General features: G+C 44.4%; 2 protein-coding genes across 6 annotated transcripts in view; one reads left to right on the top strand and one right to left on the bottom strand.

Moving 5' to 3' along the window:
- Positions 1-232: 232 nt before the first annotated feature.
- Positions 233-9,419, top strand: kctd3 (potassium channel tetramerization domain containing 3). 5 transcript variants are annotated; one of them, XM_057012326.1, is made up of 19 exons: positions 233-832; positions 1,112-1,165; positions 2,136-2,181; positions 2,621-2,694; positions 2,768-2,826; positions 3,171-3,251; positions 3,357-3,512; positions 3,791-3,881; positions 4,005-4,195; positions 4,329-4,444; positions 4,637-4,724; positions 4,867-4,983; positions 5,064-5,234; positions 5,347-5,502; positions 5,618-5,714; positions 5,787-5,980; positions 6,116-6,254; positions 6,674-6,796; positions 6,915-9,419. In XM_057012326.1, exons 1-19 carry the CDS (start codon positions 762-764, stop codon positions 7,444-7,446), a joined length of 2,556 nt encoding a protein of 851 aa, XP_056868306.1. In that variant the 5' UTR covers positions 233-761; the 3' UTR covers positions 7,447-9,419. The 5 variants fall into 5 exon arrangements, with proteins under 5 accessions (XP_056868306.1, XP_056868290.1, XP_056868298.1 ...); XM_057012310.1 differs by having other exon boundaries at positions 6,885-9,419; XM_057012318.1 differs by having other exon boundaries at positions 6,659-6,796.
- Positions 9,420-10,116: 697 nt separating this feature from the next.
- The window catches only part of ush2a (Usher syndrome 2A (autosomal recessive, mild)), a 133,011-nt gene continuing 124,881 nt past the window's right edge, over positions 10,117-18,246 (bottom strand). The window contains exons 82-93 of the mRNA XM_057012385.1: positions 14,694-14,900; positions 14,499-14,591; positions 14,078-14,223; positions 13,886-14,004; positions 13,540-13,638; positions 13,286-13,462; positions 12,993-13,076; positions 12,646-12,787; positions 12,494-12,581; positions 11,785-11,853; positions 11,025-11,225; positions 10,117-10,951 (exon numbers count right to left, since the gene is read on the bottom strand). Of these exons, the coding sequence (XP_056868365.1) occupies positions 10,862-10,951; positions 11,025-11,225; positions 11,785-11,853; positions 12,494-12,581; positions 12,646-12,787; positions 12,993-13,076; positions 13,286-13,462; positions 13,540-13,638; positions 13,886-14,004; positions 14,078-14,223; positions 14,499-14,591; positions 14,694-14,900 (1,515 nt within the window). The 3' untranslated portion in view covers positions 10,117-10,861. The remainder of the gene's footprint in view (positions 10,952-11,024; positions 11,226-11,784; positions 11,854-12,493; positions 12,582-12,645; positions 12,788-12,992; positions 13,077-13,285; positions 13,463-13,539; positions 13,639-13,885; positions 14,005-14,077; positions 14,224-14,498; positions 14,592-14,693; positions 14,901-18,246) is intronic.

The raw sequence follows: 18,246 nt of genomic DNA, 5'->3' as shown, positions 1-18,246 counted from the left end.
ATTGTGTGATCTAATCTGTAGGCGGCGGCTGCCAACATAGTTTGGATGTCTCTTACATGGAATTGGTTTGAATAGCATTTACGGTGTGTTGCTTCTTTACTTTAAAAGAAAAAAAGCCTAGTATTTTATTTAAAGGTTTAAGTGTACTTAAAGCAAAAGCCACAGTTTATTAAACATTTGTGCAGTTATATTTTGGTGACAGTCGAGCGTTTTCGAGAACACTGGGAAGTTCAAGATAGTTCACATGCCCTCACGACTGGTTCGTAAAAAGCGCTATAGAAATTTAACTGTATTTCACTACTCCCTGCCTTAAATAAAGACCCGGATGTTCGCAGATAATCTTTGGCGAGAATTTCAGCACTAACAATGCCGAACTAGCTAAACGAAAACGGAAGTCGTATAAGGGTAAGCCTCTCGCTTCGCTCCTGCATCATTTGTGCAGCTGTTTCACGTTGCTGTTCTGCGCAAGATGTTATCTACGACTCACACTGACGGGAGCGATGCAAACATGCCCGCTGGAAAAGAAAGGGTTGCTTTGTGATCAGTCTTCAGACAAGCAGACCCCTGTTTCGGTCTGCCCACTATGCGGCCGCTGGACGACACCGACGTGGTTGCCATAGGTGGACTATAGGCTATTTTATGGAGAGTGGGAAGAAGAGGTCGTGAGGCTGGAGAGTGGACATCGGCTGAGCGTTAGCAAGCTAGCCTCGGTGACAGCACCAGCAGCTAACGGGACAGTGTTTTTCACTAGTCTGGTCATCATGGCCATGAATGGCAACAACTCCACGCCTGGGATCGGAGATATAATCCAGTTAAACGTCGGAGGAACACGGTAAGCTTGAGGAGGGACTCGACAGATCATATTGATGATTTCAGCCTGATGCTGTAATGGTCTCGATGAAGAAGCAGCCCTGGATGTAATTAGCTGACGTAGCCAGAAAGACTCCAAGTTGTTGAAATTAATTCATTCCCGGGTTGTTTTTCCTTCCAAGAGTATTGAGAAATTACTTTCTTTTTTTTAAGTCTCGTATTTTGATCAACAAATGATCTCTCCGACATTTTCATATCCAAAGCATCTGGCATGTGTTGATAATGTGACATTTGACTGCAGATTCAGCACCTCCAGGCAGACCCTGACATGGATCCCAGACTCATTCTTCTCAAGGTTTGTGAGTCAGCGGTACGACTTTATTGGAGTGATTGTGCCATTTAATCTGTATTTTACAAACATCTAACCAAAAAACAGATGATTTCAAGGTTGTCTGTATGGAGCAAACCAAAGGAGACATTCTTTGCAGTAAAACCAGAGAATTACACCTTTGAGTTTGTTATTTATGTAGAAATACAATACGACAGAATTACAAGCTACACTGGTAATAAAAGGCAGACTTGGTATATATTGTTGCTGTTATCTGTTATCAGAACAGCTCAGCTCATCCTCTTCGAGGATCATTCATCAGTGCAGTGTGAAGTATATATTACAGATAACTGGGGAAAAAAAAGGTTTCAGACTGAGAGTTAAATAGGAGACCTTCCAGACTGCCCCTGAGAGTAGACCAAATTAAACTGAACTTGTCCCACTGTGTCTTGAATGGAGTTCTTCAGGAACCAGGTCAAGGATGCAGCAAGTGTATGAGTGCCTCTACAGAAAGGCACAAGAAAATTAATTTGGCCCAACTAATGATGAGTAGCATTGATCAAGCTCCAGTATCTCTGTTTAAAGCAGTCCCTCACCCATCGGCTGATGTAGTCTATTGAATAGTTACAGTATATGAACCGTTTTAGGATGCAGAAGCATCTGGCATGATTCTGTTGTTATTTAGCTGTGATTTCTGGTGCAGATGAGACTGCTCTGCTACATTGGAACAGCTGATTGGGGCTGGGCACATACCACAGCTACAAAATCAAACACTCATCTGAGCTCCTGGTTTGACAACAGCTGACCAAGTAGTGTTAAAAATGCCAGAGCAGCTGTCCCTCAACTCCTGCTGGTATCACGTAGAATCGCTTATCCTACACATTTACAGCGCACACTGACTGATGAATATGGCCAACATTGTTAACCTGAGGGAGTGATTCCACTGCTGGGAGGTGTGGGCTGCTTCGGTTTGATGAAATGCGATTATGTTTTCCAGCTTGCTCAGCGGAAGGATCTCCACTCTTCGGGACGAGACTGGAGCTGTGAGTATGGCCTTTACGTGAAACTGGGACACAGCGTGCAGGGCACTTTTGTGCGTCTCTTAAAAGCTTCCAGCTGATGAAGCACGTTCCGTTGTGCCACAGGAACCTGCAGTCATATGAATTATTAATAAATGAATGACACAAAACCACTCGAGACAACTCAAGACGAGCTCTCTGACCCGCTTGACTGAATCAATATTCCATCCCTCGACCCGCCCCAATGCTTGATGAGGATTTGTAAAGTGGAGGCAACAAACTGGGCAGAATAACCTTCACTTAGTGGAACAGATGTAAACAGTCAACAGCCATTTTAATTTTAATGTTGTTCAAAGTGTGTTTGTATCTTGACCTTTTCTGTGTTCATATTTCCGCATCTAACACCTGTTGACTTCCTCCACAGTTGACCGCAGCTGATTCAGTTATGTCTCCCTATTTCCAGATATTTATCGACAGGGATCCAACGGCATTTGCACCTATTTTGAATTTCCTCCGAACCAAAGAGTTGGACCTGAGGTAAAGAGCCACGGCAACGTTCTGTTTCTCAAAGACAGTAGACGACCTATTTTAACCAGGCTTTTCTCTGTAGGGGCATCAACATTAGCGTCCTTCGACATGAAGCAGAATTTTATGGAATAACCCCTTTAGGTGGGTGTTTGTCCTACAAAGTTGTGAGAGATTTTAGAGAACTGCACAGCAGCACAAGGTGTCGTTTTGGCTTCACATAGGACTTGGCTCAATCGGAACCTTTTATTGTTGAAATGTTTTTCTTCCCGTCGGTGTTTGTAACTTCCCTGCATTGTCTCATGGGATGCCCAGTGTTCGATATAAGGCTTTTACATGACAGCACAAAAACAGGAAATATTCAGTGGTAAAAGTGAAGTCAAGTGAAGTTGTGTCTGTTTATGAGTTGTGGTTTGTAGTTTTATAGCAATGATTTCTCTGAATGTTGAACTTTCCTGGTGTCCGTGCGTGTGTGTGTGTGTGTGCAGTCCGCCGCCTGGTGCTGTGTGAGGAGCTGGACCGTTCTTCGTGTGGTAGTGTTCTTTTCCATGGTTACCTTCCTCCTCCAGGTAAAAACACGATGTAGAAAATCACCCAGAAGTGTTTTCTCTTGTTTCATGTTTAACACCCAGCAGGTCTTAACATTTCTAAACTAGGAGTTCTTTCCTCAACAGTGGTCCCTGCTCATAAGTCGAGCCCAGCATCAGCAGCTTCCTGCTCCTCCTCTGACTCGAGGTCTGGGTCAATCGGAGCAGAAGGTTTCACTCGAGCAGGTCCCCCTCCTCACCCTTCCCTCTCCGACTCACCTGGAACAGACGACAACAGACTGGGTCAGTCAAGATATGCATCCAAAATAAATGCAAATAATGTTGCACAGAACATCAGGGAATAAAAAACCAATGTAGAAAGTTCACATTCTGTCTGTGTGTGTGTGTGTGTGTTTGTGTTCTCTCAACTGTGTGCATGTGAGCGTGCATTAAAGCTGCAACTAAGATGATCTGACATGGTAGCCTAGTTTCTCAGTGGCCTCCCCTCTGCTCAGGCTAAGAGAGGCAGCACATGAATGTAAGAGGGTTTGACTCAAAAGGGGGTGTTTGTGTACGTGCAGGTCCTGTTATTGATCCCAGGAAGGTGCTGATTATAGCAGGACACCACAACTGGATTGTAGCAGCTTACGCACACTTTGTCATCTGCTACAGGTAACACAAACAGCTGATTAAAGAGATTAAATGTACGGTAATCTGGATTTGAGAAGAGATCATGAATCATGAATGAATATTTTTCATTGTAACAAAATTGTGTGTGTGTTATTATCCAATCAGGATAAAGGAATCCTCTGGCTGGCAGCAGGTGTTTTCCTCCCCCTACCTGGACTGGACTATCGAACGCATCGCACTCAATGCTAAGGTGGTAGGTGGTCCTCATGGAGACAAGGACAAGATGGTGGCTGCTGCCTCTGAAAGCAGCATCATCCTCTGGAGCATCCAAGATGGAGGCACCGGTAACGAGATAGGTAAAACCAAAGTTATTCTGCCTACAACCTCATCGACTGTGCAACCACCTGATGTGGAACCCCGGGGTTAAAATTCTAACCGTGCATGACGTCAACAGGCCGTGTGACCACTAATGTTTGCACACCTCCTCAGGTGTTTTTAGTCTGGGCGTACCTGTGGATGACCTCTTCTTTATTGGGAACCAGCTGGTGGCTACGAGCCACACAGGGAAAGTTGGAGTGTGGAATGCTGTCACGCAGCACTGGCAGGTGTGTGTGTGTGTATGTGTGTGAGTGAGTGAGAGAGATTCTTCATGTTTTCTTTTTCCTTGTTACAGCGAGTCAACATTAAGTTCATAGAACTTAAGTGAATATTCAAGGAGCATTTAGATAGATGTGTGCCTGAATTTTCACCGATTACAGAACTGCATCATTAGCTTATTTTCTCTGTGCACGTTTAAGGTTCAAGATGTGGTTCCTATTACCAGTTGTGACACAGCTGGATCCTTCCTACTTCTGGGCTGCAATAATGGCTCCATCTACTACATTGGTAAGTATCACTTTGGTTACTGGGTCACCGGTAGTGAGTGCCTGTGCTTGTGTCATTGTTTCTCAGTTCTTCGACTTTGGTGATTTTACTCTGTCGCCACACTGGATCTGTGTTTCTTAAGATCAGATTCTGTTTTTTGCAGACATGCAGAAATTTCCCCTCAGAATGAAAGATAATGACCTTCTGGTGACGGAGCTCTATCATGACCCATCGAATGATGCCATTACGGCGCTGTCCGTATACCTCACACCTAAAACCAGTATGTGCTCTATTTGTAACCTCTTTTTCATGAGTTGAAGATCTTTTCTGATTTTGGAGTCATGTTCTGTCCTCTTTGAGGCGTGAGTGGGAACTGGATAGAGATCGCCTATGGGACCAGCAGCGGCGCAGTAAGAGTGATTGTGCAACATCCGGAGACGGTGGGATCGGGCCCTCAGCTCTTCCAGACGTTCACCGTTCACAGGAGCCCCGTCACAAAGATCATGCTGTCTGAGAAGCATCTGGTATCAGGTGAGGAAGGGCTGAGAGCTGGGCGCAAATTTACAGCCAGAGGTTTGCTGGAAATGCTGTAGCCGTCTCTTCTGTTTGCACTGATGGTTGCTTGTGCCCCCCTGCATGTCAGTGTGTGCAGATAACAACCATGTTCGTACCTGGACGGTGACCCGTTTCAGAGGGATGATCTCTACCCAGCCAGGCTCCACTCCGCTGGCCTCCTTCAAGATATTGTCCCTTGAGGAGACAGAAAGCCACGGCAGCTACTGCTCTGGGAATGATATAGGTGAAGGAGCCGGCGCAGCACAGTGAACTGTGGAGTGTTTTAGGATGAAAACACAGAGGAATCAGGATGCAGTGGGCAGCTGTGTGGAACCTTTTACGCTGTTTTCTGGGTTCAGGTCCATTTGGAGAGAGGGATGATCAGCAGGTGTTCATACAGAAGGTCATCCCCATTACCAACAAACTGTTCGTGAGGCTGTCATCTACAGGGAAGAGGTAGAGTTACCGCTCGTGTGTCTTTTGGGTCGGCTTGTCCGCTGCTACATGTTAACGTGTGTTTCTTGGCAGGATTTGCGAAGTGCAGTCGGTAGACGGGACGACCATCTCCTGTTTCATGGTGCGTGAGTGTGAGGGATCGAGCAGGATGGGATCGAGACCCCGGCGCTACCTGTTCACTGGTCATGGCAACGGCAGCATCCAGATGTGGGACCTGACAACTGCAATGGACACTGCTAACAAGGGAGAGGAGAGGAAGAGAGAAGGTGAGGAAGGTTGTTGTGTATTTAGATACAAACTCGTCTGGCACGCATCACATCTGCATTCCTAAGAAAAGTTATCCTGAATGGACAGTTGAGTATTTTCTCTTGTCAGTCTGAAGCTGCTCTCATGTTTAATAGATGTAGGTGGTCCTACAGAGGAGGAGCTCCTGAAGCTCTTGGATCAGTGCGATCTGAGTGCTTCCCGCTGCGTTACGCCAAATATAAGCCCCGCCCCCTCTGTGCTGCACCACACAAGACTCAGAGACTCCTGCTCAAGGTTTGAACATTCAGAGACCCTTCACCCCCCTCCGGGTGGGCTTTTGGTTGAAGACTCACACTGACGCCTGTGATCTTCTAAACATTTGCACCTACTTGCATCAATCTGGTGCTCTTAGCATGTCTAGACTGATGAAAGTGGAAATGATTCCCCCCACATTTACAGCCATTTTTGTAGTGCTGTTATGAAAAGTCCGACAAATTATGCTTTTGACGTATTAAGCATCTCAGCTGTACAGATGGGGACAGAAAAATTTAGTACGCAAGTGCACCAGTCGCAGCTTTTGCTGCATGCGTTGCTAAGGAAGGTTGTCAGGTGTAGAAATCTGAGGAGTACAAGTATAATATTGTGTCACTTCACACATTAAAACAACCACCTCAGAATGAGAAGCTTTCTAACTGAAGGTGTCTCACCTTCAGTCTGCAGTTACAGGCCCAAGACCAAATTCCTGAGACCCAGGAGACTTATGGAGCAGTGCGCCCCTACAGGGAGAGCCCCCTGCTGGCCCGCGCTCGACGGACAGAGTCCTTCAACAGCTACAGGTGAGGGACGAAGGGTGGTTACTGTCAGTGGTGGTTATTCATTTGTCAATGCTCAAGGGGGAAAACATGACGGGGACGTCTCCACCAGAGACCGACTCTATTCAATCTGTCCCTTTAGAGATTTCCAGAACTTCAGCCTGAGTCGTGGAATGCTGGACAGCGCAGGACAGACGTCCACACAAGGCTCCGCCGTGGCCCCGGAAGCCCGTCGGTCTCTCTGTGAGTTTGGGCTTGAGGACAGCGAGAGGAGAGGTGTGGTGATGGAGTTCCGCACATGCAGAGCTGCCAGTTCCGGCTCTGCCACAAATATTGGAGCTCTGACTAGCGCGGTGGAAGAATTCCATCGACAGCTTCCTGATAGTCCGACTCCTGGTGGAGATGTCAGGAGGAAGGTTTTCCTTCAGGAGGATGGAGAAGGTGTTGGGGATGGGCTGAAAGCTGATGGAGGTGGGAAGAAAAAGGGAGTACTAGACGGAGGTTTTCTGGGGAGAAAGAGAGCTCCCCCAGTCCCTCATCTCTCTTCTGGATCTGAAGGCGGCAGCAGTGACTCATCTTCCAATGCCTCCCCCTCCCCAACCAAACTGATCTCCACATCGCCACGGCAGAGGAAGCTGGCCCCTGAGCTGCCCGGTCAGGACAGCAGCTTGTGACAGTGAGAGTCCATCATCTCAACCTGGAAAAACCCTGTTGTGCTTTTGATCTCTTGAAGATTTCCAAGTGCTGGCTACAACTGGACCCCTGCTGGGGATCTTTACTCATGTTTACTTTGGGCCGTCGCATCATTTGATGATCTCAGCAATTTCAGGTACAGATGTCTCAACAATACGGCCACGATATATGATCAAATCTGTAACTTCCTGTTCACCTTCCTGTTCGGGCCGAGTGTTCCGAGGAGTTCCAGAAACATTCAACTCCACAGTAACGCACCAAACTGAAACACTCCAAACTATAGATTAACCTCAGCCAGTTTTCTATTCTACTCAAAGACACTAGCCTTGTAAAGTTAACCAACCATCCAGCCCTTTAACTGCTGTCACAGGTAACGGAGGTGAGGTGGAAAGAACAGAAGCCCAACTTCTGTAGATATTTCCTGGCTTTCACAGTCGAGGCCAAGTCACTTAAAACTGGATTTAATTCTTAGTTATATATTAAACATCTCCTCTTGGAAAAACTAAAGATGAAAACCAAATCAACTCGGCATCCTCACGTTCGAGGATAAAAACATACTTTTGATGTATCAGTAGAAGTGCTTAAAGGGGAAAAAAGGAGGTGGCCTTGATCAGTGGTTGAAAACATGAAAACGTTGCACACTTGGCCCAACGTGTGGCAGCTTTTGATCCCTGTGCTGCAGCCACTTTGCTAAACTGTGTGAGCTCCAGTGTGCAGGCCTACCTCTGGGTTTGCTTCTACGCTGCAGAACAAACACATTTAAAAACTCTTGTCCCTTCTTGTTCCAGTTTTGTGTGTAAACCACTTTGCAGCTTTTTTGTGAGGGAACATTAATGCAAATGTTTTCACGACCAGAAATGTGACAACAGCTTAAATCTTACAGGGATGTTTGCTAAACTTCAACTTGTTTGCGGTATTCTGGTGTTGGACCTTTATCTCTATCTCAGCAGTTGCCTGTGCAAAATCAGAGATCATTTTAATGTATTTATTTGGAGAATATGACGACTTAGTAGATCTCCACTACATCACTTTAAGCTCTGTGAAACAAACCTTGAATGTGTCTCGTGTGTGGTTCAATTGACTCTTGCAGTGCCTTATTTTACTTCTTTTTGCCTGGTCATGTGTTAAAAGAGGGTTCTGACCAAAAGCTCACATTGGAGCCAAACTAAAGATTTACACAAGACCAAATCATCCAGTAGATGCATTTACAGATCAACACATCTGTATCTGTGAACTGTCTCCAAAGGTACAGTGGTCAAAACTGAGGGCACAGACAGAAGGAAACCTGAAAAAGTCGACTGAAATCAAATTTGAAGCAGGAGATTGTCTGAAAGTCTAAAGGTCTGACAAATCTAACCAATTTTAATCCAAAAAATAAGAATTTGATACAAAACAGATGAACTGACTTGCATTTGCTTGTATTTTAATAATTATTATTGCATAATCCAACATCTTTATAAGTTTTGTGCTCATCATTAACAACTTTCTGACTGTACAAAGATGTACATTTGATACACTAATGAACTGTTTGGACAATAGACGTGTATTTTCAAGACAAAATCCTCCCATGGATGCAATAACACGTCTGCTGTGATGTATCTGTTACTCTTTGTGCTAATGTACTGAGATAATCCTGCTCCTGGACCTAACTGCATCTGCACTTGCACTATTAAGACTAATACTGAGAGTAAGTTGCCAGTGTTTATTTTCTATCATATTCTATAAATTGTATTACAGCACATAAAGTAGCTGCTTGTTTGTTGTTGCTCTCTGGCTGTGTTTACATTATATTACAGCCAGATGTTAGTGAGCTCTATGGAATACAGAACATATCTATTTAAACTGCTCTGAGGAGCAGAGATTTGCATTGTGTATGTTTGAAGTGCTGCATCATGTTGTGATGTTCTTCGCCTACAGTACTCACCCATGATCAAATATAATACTGACTACAAAACTATGTGTTCCTATCATTTAACCGCCCCACTCTGTTCACAAAGACACTTTACCTGAGTTTGAGGTTTAAAGCGGATCAACTTCTTCCTGTAGAAAAAACATATTTCAGAAATCAACTGAGATCTGTTTGAATCTGTTCAAATATCTGTACAATTCTCACCTTGTGTCTGTGTCCGTTGGAACATTTCCCAACTTTAGCATTTAAAATGAAGAGAAACATTATCAGGCAAGTGAGCTGCAGGTGTGATGGGTGAACTTGTGCCTCCCCAGTGGTTTCATCTCACCAACCCTCCTGTTCAGACGTTTCCTCTCCGAGACGCCGTCTGTTGTCATCTTGATTTATGAGTTTAATAAAACCCGTGTGTGCATGCGTGTGTGCGCGCGTGGCGCGGGGCCATACCGTCTCTCACAATCGCTCCACGAGCCCTCCGTTAGCAGCCTCTCCCTCCGTCGGTGGCTGTCAGTAGCTGTGGATTTGGCTGTGAACGCTTCCGAGGTGTCCTTGTCAGTCTGATGTCCTTGAGCGAGGGTGCTTCTTCCTTCTACTTTGTGAATTTCAAGCTCGCTTTGATGTCCCCTTGAGGGGCACAGCAGCTAAACTGAACGGCTGTTGCACAGTTCTGATAGAGAAAACAGGCCTGCGAGCATTCTTTCTCTCAGCATTTCTATCTGTTGTAGGAAACTGACCAAAAACAGCATTTGGTCCTCAGCCCGTTTAATGCAAAAGATCATATGGAGTCATGAAATGTTTGAGGAGCTCTGAAACAGTGAGTTTATGAAGGTGCACAGGTATGAAAATGCTCGAAGAGCTTCTTGACCGATGAAGCAAAAGTGTTAATATAGGAACCAGAGGGATCGTTTTAGGTATGTGGAAAAAAGAAGAAAAAATCTTTGAAATACATTTTTGATCATTTTCCAGAACACAGAAACAGACCATAAACAATCTATAAATAACATTTACATTAATACTGAAACTGTAAAAAAAAAAAAGGCTTTGCAACAATACAGCAGGATTTTTACATAAAAATATCAACTTTCTCCCCTGATGAATACTGTTAATCTACTACTATCACCACTAATCTACTACTCAGTTAATTACCAACCGAATCTCACGATGATTTTTCAGGTAAGGGCAGTACATCACAAGAGCTTGACGGCACATCAGTGATTCTCTGTTTATACTATAAAAACAATACGACTGTTGGCATTTTTATCACAAAATAAACACAAGCCCAGCCATGGATACTGTGAATAAGAACATGGAACTCTGCTAACTGTTGGCAAACCCACACTGAAAAACAGAAAACCTGACTCAGGATCAGGATGATCCATGAGGTCACATCATTAGCGTCTACTCGCCACCACGTTGTGAGGGACAGGCATCTGGTTTTAGTTTGTAACCAGAGAGGAGATGTGATACCTGATCACACGGACCATCCTGTCCTACAGGTGTGTGTCGGTGAACATGGTGTGCTCTTTTGTTCCAGTGCTCAAGGCTTTTAAAGTATCCACAAGCTCGTCTTCCTCCACATACTGGAAGAGAACCAGTGACGCCATAATTAGCACAAACAAAAATCCCAGGAAAAATCAATTCTTCCATTCTTACCAGCCCAGAATCGTGACCCGGTGGGTTGTCCCAGTTTCCTTCCTCCATCATAAGCGACTTCCCATCGATTAGCCTACTGATGCTGCGGTGCAGGGAATGCTGGGAATAGGTGGGAGTCAGTTCTGCCTGATGGGGAACCCGCAGGACAGACATGGGGTTGAATCGTGAGCTGCTGCTGACGATCTTTGTGTCCGTCAGACCCTGACAAAAATATAGTCAAGATAATCACTTTTTGAATTCAAATAAAAAGTCTGTGAAAGTCTGCATGCCCACAGTGTTGGTGAATGTTCTCAGTCATCCTGGTTAAAAAAGTAAACTGGACATCTTTTTTTTCAGCCTAGTTTGCTCTTTTGAGCTGAAGAGCTTGCAAAAAATACTTTAAACTACATTGGAATTAACTGACCTGAATAAGATTTAGAAATTAAATCAGGTTACAATACTTCAAACAAAGAAGTACAACGATAATAACAATACTATCTTTGTGGATCTGTCGCCGTCATAACAAATATCAGCAGCAGGGGGCGCTACTCACCAAAAAACTATTGAAAGAAACTGACCCTGTTCCAGCAAATTTACATTCCAAATCTGTTCATCTTTATAAATGTTGTTAATGCGGTAATTTGATGACTGAAGTCAATGAATATAACACATCTTTCCTTTACAACCTGAGATAATAATGCCAGTGCCATATAATAGACTTTGGTTACACACATGCAAATTATGCACCCACAAGCAAAACACACAAACCCACACCGCCTACCTCAGAATACACTGTGTAGCTTTTAAGCACAACAGTGCTGATCTCAACACATCCTGTCACAGTTTCAAACTGCAGGGGGACAATCAAACAGACATTTAGAGGTGTGACAGTAAATCAGGGAAATCTGCTTACTGAGGGGTGATCAGGAGCGAGCATGGAGCTGGAGAGGTGTTTAGAGCACAACTCAGGACAGGACCTCTGAGAGACACCAGGGACGGCAGCGACATACACCGAGACAGAGACAGATCAAAATAAAGAAAGGACCAAAGGAGAAACAAAGAGTTAAAGAAAGAAAGAAAGAGAAAAATAAATAAATAAATTAGGGAAGTTAGAGGAACATTTTATTTGCAGAAGTGAAATACAGCATAAAGGAAATTGAAAATGAAAGTGTAAAAGATTTCATGAAAAAATGCAGAAATACTTGCATATATCTGCACTTTTATGTTAAAATATAGCAGAGAACCATAAATTTGCCCAAACATTCCATAACCTGGCTCAGATTTCAGCCCCATCTGCTGGATGTACGATCACACCAGCCCTGACCGACATGTTTACCTCTGACACGTTTACAGCTGCTGAAATATATGTGTCACTCATTCAATTATTTCATTCACAACAGTCCATGTTTCAACTGTGTCAACCCTGGTTCGACCCCATTACTTGTTTTTTTCTACTAATTCAATCTATCGTTCCCTCAGAGCGGCAGTACCGTGTACGTCTCTCCTCCAGCTTTCTTGGTCCTCTGAAGCATCACCAGTGGGGGGCACTCTCTGGCAGAAGGATTCTTCCTCAGGGCTCTAAAAGAACAATTGTGTCAGAGGATGCGATCTCCCTGTTGAACCCACACCTGTAGCAGGATACCTTTGCAGCAGAAGACCCAGCAGGACGGCAAGCAGGAAGAGACCCAGAAGGGTCAACAAAAGGATGAACCACAGCTCGGAGTAAACTGGAGTCCACGATCCACTGATGTCCTGTTTGTCAGTGTCGTCGGCCTCAGGAGGAGCTGCAGACAGATTCGGAATCACACTCTTACCCTGACTGGTTCTGTGTGTGTGTGTGCAGCAAAGTGAGGATTGTGGCTGTTTTGAGGGGCTCTTTGAGGGTTAAGACTTGGTTTTAAGGTTGAGGTTAGAATTGGGTTCAGGGCTCAGAGGTTAGGTGTGATGGTAGGGTATCAAAGTCCTCACAAATGTGGAAATATGTGTTACCTATGCCTAAGGCAGGGCTGTATCTGACAGTAGGAGTAGAGACACTGCCACTGTTGGTGGTACAAGTCACCTGGAATGACAGAGCTACAGAGGGGAAGAACGAAGAAAAGATTATGACTGAGGCAGGATGCAGACAGAAAACCACCGTAACATCCTGTGGACCTCGCTAACGACAGTCTCCACTGCAGCATCAGCAACTTCCACGTGTCAAAAGCATTGTAAGATACACTTCATCAGATTCTGACAGTTGTGATCTTTATCTACATCGTGGTGAGTAAGTATGTGTGTCTTACTTTTCTGTGAAGTACGGGGAATCTGTAGTTGGCTGTAGAAACCAGTATAGACCCTCAACTGGCTCTCAGTGACGCTGAACTCTCTCAGGTAGCCGTTGATGGCGAAGGACCCCGTCCAGTCCAACCAGATCACTGTCAGGTTACTGTCCACCAAGAAAGGGGACATGTACTGTGGAGCTGGAGGAAGTGGAGCGAGGGTATGGGGGTTACTGTAGCTCAGAACTGGAGGTTGGGGGTTCAGATACTGGTGGTACCTTCACTGAGCGTGGTTACGGTGGTCCAGTTGGAGGCAGCACTGCCCATGTTATTGAAGCAGGCAGCCCTCAGCTGATAGGTGGAGTAGGGCCGCAGACCTGCACACATCATTTCACTGCTCATCCAAACCCTTCCATATGATCCTCAGGGTGCATCAATCACCATTACGATGCCAACACAGCTTTTTCACATAATGTAAATTTATTGAAATGTTGTAGAAAGAGTTCAAGAACCAGGTGAGGTAGTTTTCAGTGCGGTGTGCTGAGTGAAGAGCTGCCAGGAGTTCTGTTGGTTCCTTTGCTGATGTGTTGTATGTCAGATATCATCATTTGATGATGAACTGACCTGTCACATTGTAATGCTGCCGTTTTCCAAAGAAGCATATCTCTCCTGGCCCCTCAACACAGGGGATGGGTACAGGTTGGAGGGGCTGGGGGCAAGATGATCTCAGATGCAGCTCACAGCTGGAAGACAGTGGCAGGTGTTGTGATTATCAGATCTTCTCACGAAAATGAATCTTACCGTTTCTCTACGCACCTCTCAATGACTCCATTTGGGGCCACAGGCTCATCCCATTCCATCTGAACAGAGCGGGAGGTCAGGCTGACGGGCCGAGGAGGGGGCTGCAGGGCTGGGGCGGCAGCCAGGGTTCGGAGCTCTGCCACCGGGCCCTGGCTGCAGCACTGCCGCATGTTTAAAATAAGCAACCATGAACCATCACTCCTTTACAGAAATATCCTTAAATCATTTAAAAGGTAGTAACACTCTCATCCCACCGACCACTTTATTATAAATGTCTTTTTTGGCTCAGCTTCCACTTTTGTCTAAAGAACTGCCCCTCAAACTAGTTTGAGATGATTTGAGCTTCATCCTGGTCCCCACTCTCCATCCGCTTCACATGCAAACAGCACAGATTTGCAGACATGATGTTCAAATCCAGCATGATTGAAATGAATACCTGATAACAGGTGCAGGCCTCTGCTGCCACCCTGTACCGAGTGTACGGCTGCAGGTCATGGAGTGTCAGCTGGGGAGACGTCCCCTCTGAGAGCTACAGGAAGTGGAGAGTGATGGAGAAAGTCTGGGTGAACATGTTGGGCAGAGAACACATCTCCATAAACATTATGAGGATGGTGAGAACGTTGGTGTTCACCAGTGTGCGGTTGTTGTGGTGCAGTGAGAAGACTCTGTAGAGACTAATGATGCCGTTGGGTCGGGGTGGGGGGTGGATGTCCAACACTGCAGTGGTGGCTGAAACACGGAGGAAAACAGGAGGGCCCAGACCTTCAGGAGGGGCAGGTCCAGTTCTCCCACTGGCCCACGGACTGGGAGAACGACCCACTGAATTGGCCGCCCACACCTGTTGGCCGGATGCAGAAATATCATTTAATTTACGAGAACCTAGAACTTTGTTTTTACACGTCTCATTTCAGACACATTTAATTGACTCTTAATGATGGAAGCTTCTCTTAATTACCGAGTATCAACCGGAGCAGCAACAGGACACGAGTCAATTGACTGGACCATCCATCACCACTCACACCAGCACTGAGAGCAAAACCTTTTCAACATGTAAACCTACCAACATATCTGCATGACAATTACTTTTCACCTTCATCAAGGAGTTATTCTCACTCTCCCTCTCTCACACGCACACGCACGCACACACACACACACACACACACACACACACACACACAGAGTAATCTTATTTGTGTGCATGTGTTGGGTATAATTAGAGGCTGTACACAGCACCGGGTCAGGCAGGGTGGAGATTTGCATGTGTAAGTCATCTGTAGGCTGTCAGAAGTAGTGCAGGAGGCAGATGGATGAGTCTGAGCTCTGCTGCTGGAAACGCGCGTCTAAGCTTGCACGACGCGCCGCTTACAGCTGCCGGCAGCGTGTCGCAAATGTGTTTGCGCATGCGAGCGCAAATTAACCTCAATAATAGTCAATTAGGCTGTGATCAATCAGACTGATTGATCTAAGTGACAGGACAGATGGACTGAGATGAGGAGAGGGAAGAGGACAATGGATGGAGAGATGATGGGACCAGGACAGGAGGACAAATCTCAAGAGAAAGCTGGCGAACTTTTGTTTCTTGGCTTCAGGCATTTAAATACTCAGAGGCCCAAATACAAATTTCACATCTCATAGGTGCCTCAACACACTTAAGTAGTAATTACATACAGAATATTAATATAAATTTGCGGTCTCCGTCAAATGACGAATAAAACAGTCACCGACGGAAACCTCGCGAGAATCTATGAATGTCGGTATTGACTCGGTATTGGCTTGAGGCAGCAGCAGGAAAACACGATCCTTGACTTTGACCATTTTGTCTCTGGATTCAGCAGATTAAGTTCAGCCGCAGGACTTGTTGGAGATCATAAATCAATTATTAACTTCATTTTCGCAGCAAAACACAGATTAGCTCATTTGGTGTTAATCACAATGCAACTACAATAATAGGGAAATGGCCTCCAAATACAACAATGGTGATTTAAAAAGTGACAGAAAAAAGAAAACGATGAGCAGCGAGACAAGAGGAAGACCGCAGATGAAGGAAAGGCCAAACTTTCAGCCTGTTAATGAATGAAGGTTAAAACATTCATGAACATTTAGAAAATATTAAAAGAAATCTTATTTTTGATCATACACTTTTTTCTTGCTATATATTTAACATATAACAACCTTTTTCTACAGTGGTGCCATTGTCAGGTCTTATTTTAACTCTTATTGATTGATTACAATATTTAAAGTTGTCTATGATACTTTTTCTCTCCCAATTAATATCAGAAATTGTGTTTTTCTAAGTTGAATAATAACAAATATCTCTTAGAATTAAAGCTAACATTGGGGTACTCAGTATTACAGTATATATTTTTTACTTCTTGGACACAGAGCTTTACAATGTAGTCTTTTCTTTTTAACATCCCAATTCAAATTTTTCACTTTTTACAGTATTGTTTAATTTAAAACCTATTAAAAAAGAAAAAAAGGTGTTAACTGTGATTTGAGAACTTTTGCTGCAGCAGCAGGTTATTAGCCGGTATTAAGTTTTCTACACTGAGTGAAGTCCATTAAATATGAACGGCTGCTTAAATAGAAATGGTCTCTGCTTTGTGCATTAAAAAAAAAAGAAAAGAAAAAATTCTTCTATCCAGCAACAACCACATTCTTTACCCGGCAACAACACAGTGACTTCCTCCCTTCATGTGATGCACGACGTTGGACTTGATTAAAAAGTTTGTTAAACATAAACAGAATAAAAGAAAAAAAAAGTTTTAAAATAAAGTCAGTCTGGATCATGCTGCCCTTGAACATGTAGTAAAAGGTAGAACACATTTCCTTGTCTTATATCATCGACAGACTTTTTAATGCTCTCTCTTCTCTCTTCTCCTATTGGGCCGCGATTTGGCTTAATAGACACAAAATAAAAATATACGCCATTAACTCCCATGGCAGCAGAAGAGCCGCCATGGCAACAAACGACTTCAGGAAACTACCAGACAGTGTTTGAGCATTTTTACTGGATGGTTGGGCTGTGGGCTGGATTGGAGTGTTCTGATAGGCCGAGAGTGATTCTTGGCAGATGCGTTCATCCGGGGTGAGGAGGCTAAGTTGTGTGAAAGTGGGCAGTAATTAAAACCAAGCATAAAGCTGTCAATAGGAGCTTATGACCCAGTGTAATTAGCCTAATATGATTTCTCTCTGCACTGTGGTGGGCTAAACTAGACTGACTTATCGTCCTTGTGTACGCCTCCGACTGAGTGCGAACGCACGGGAGCCAGAAACATGCACAGACCGACCGTCGGCTAAATATAGCCGGTCAGGTAGAGGAGCGACCCGGATACACATGGATTCAGGAAATGCAACACATTAATCTTACAAAATGTAGTCATTATTTTTTTTCTACTATAGAGATGTTTACGTGCACACATGTAACACCATCACATGCTCGCGCACGTACCACCACCTCGTCCTCACACTCCCAATCCCCCACTGACAAATCCTCAGGGGACATGTAGCGGTCACCATTAAAAGGTCTTTCCCTCTGTTACCAAGGGAGGCTAACTGTTAATTCGATTGGCTGGCCGGTAATCAGGAAGTGGCGTGCTCTGAGGACCTGGTGATTAATAGCTCTGTTGCCCGCCCGTCATCTCCCAAAGCTCCTCCTTCCCTACCTCCTCCTGTCATAAATTAAGACCCTCGTAAATAAAGATGGCACCACAATCAGGCAAACTCAATCAATTACACAAGTTCTCTGGCCTCAGCTTGATGTCTGACAGGCAGAATGTTAATGTTATTGTTGCTTCCAGAGGACTGGCCTGTCAGTTATTACACCAGTGAGTAGCATAGCAACAGCATTAGGAAAGAGCCATCATGAGCCATCACCTGTCTGATTACTTGGTTTTTGTGTTTGTGTGCATATGTAAATGATATATTAATTGGATTGAATGTCTGTGCATGTTTAAATATTTCATTATGAAAACAGGACATCTCTCCATGTCACATCAAACAAATTGAGCACAACGGAACCTTTTACTGCACAGTTTAAATGTGTGAAGCCTAAAAATTTCAGTGACGTTAGAGCAAACGCTAACGTTGAACTCTGTTTTTCAGTGTTGTGTAACTGCAGATGTCATTAATAGTTATGAAGTTTAGTTCCTGCTTATTTGCCATATGGATGAAAACTAAGAAGG

Source organism: Takifugu flavidus, chromosome 2 (genome assembly GCF_003711565.1).
Source record: "Takifugu flavidus isolate HTHZ2018 chromosome 2, ASM371156v2, whole genome shotgun sequence".
Taxonomy (NCBI): domain Eukaryota; kingdom Metazoa; phylum Chordata; class Actinopteri; order Tetraodontiformes; family Tetraodontidae; genus Takifugu; species Takifugu flavidus.
This window is presented reverse-complemented; position numbering and strand designations above follow the sequence as displayed.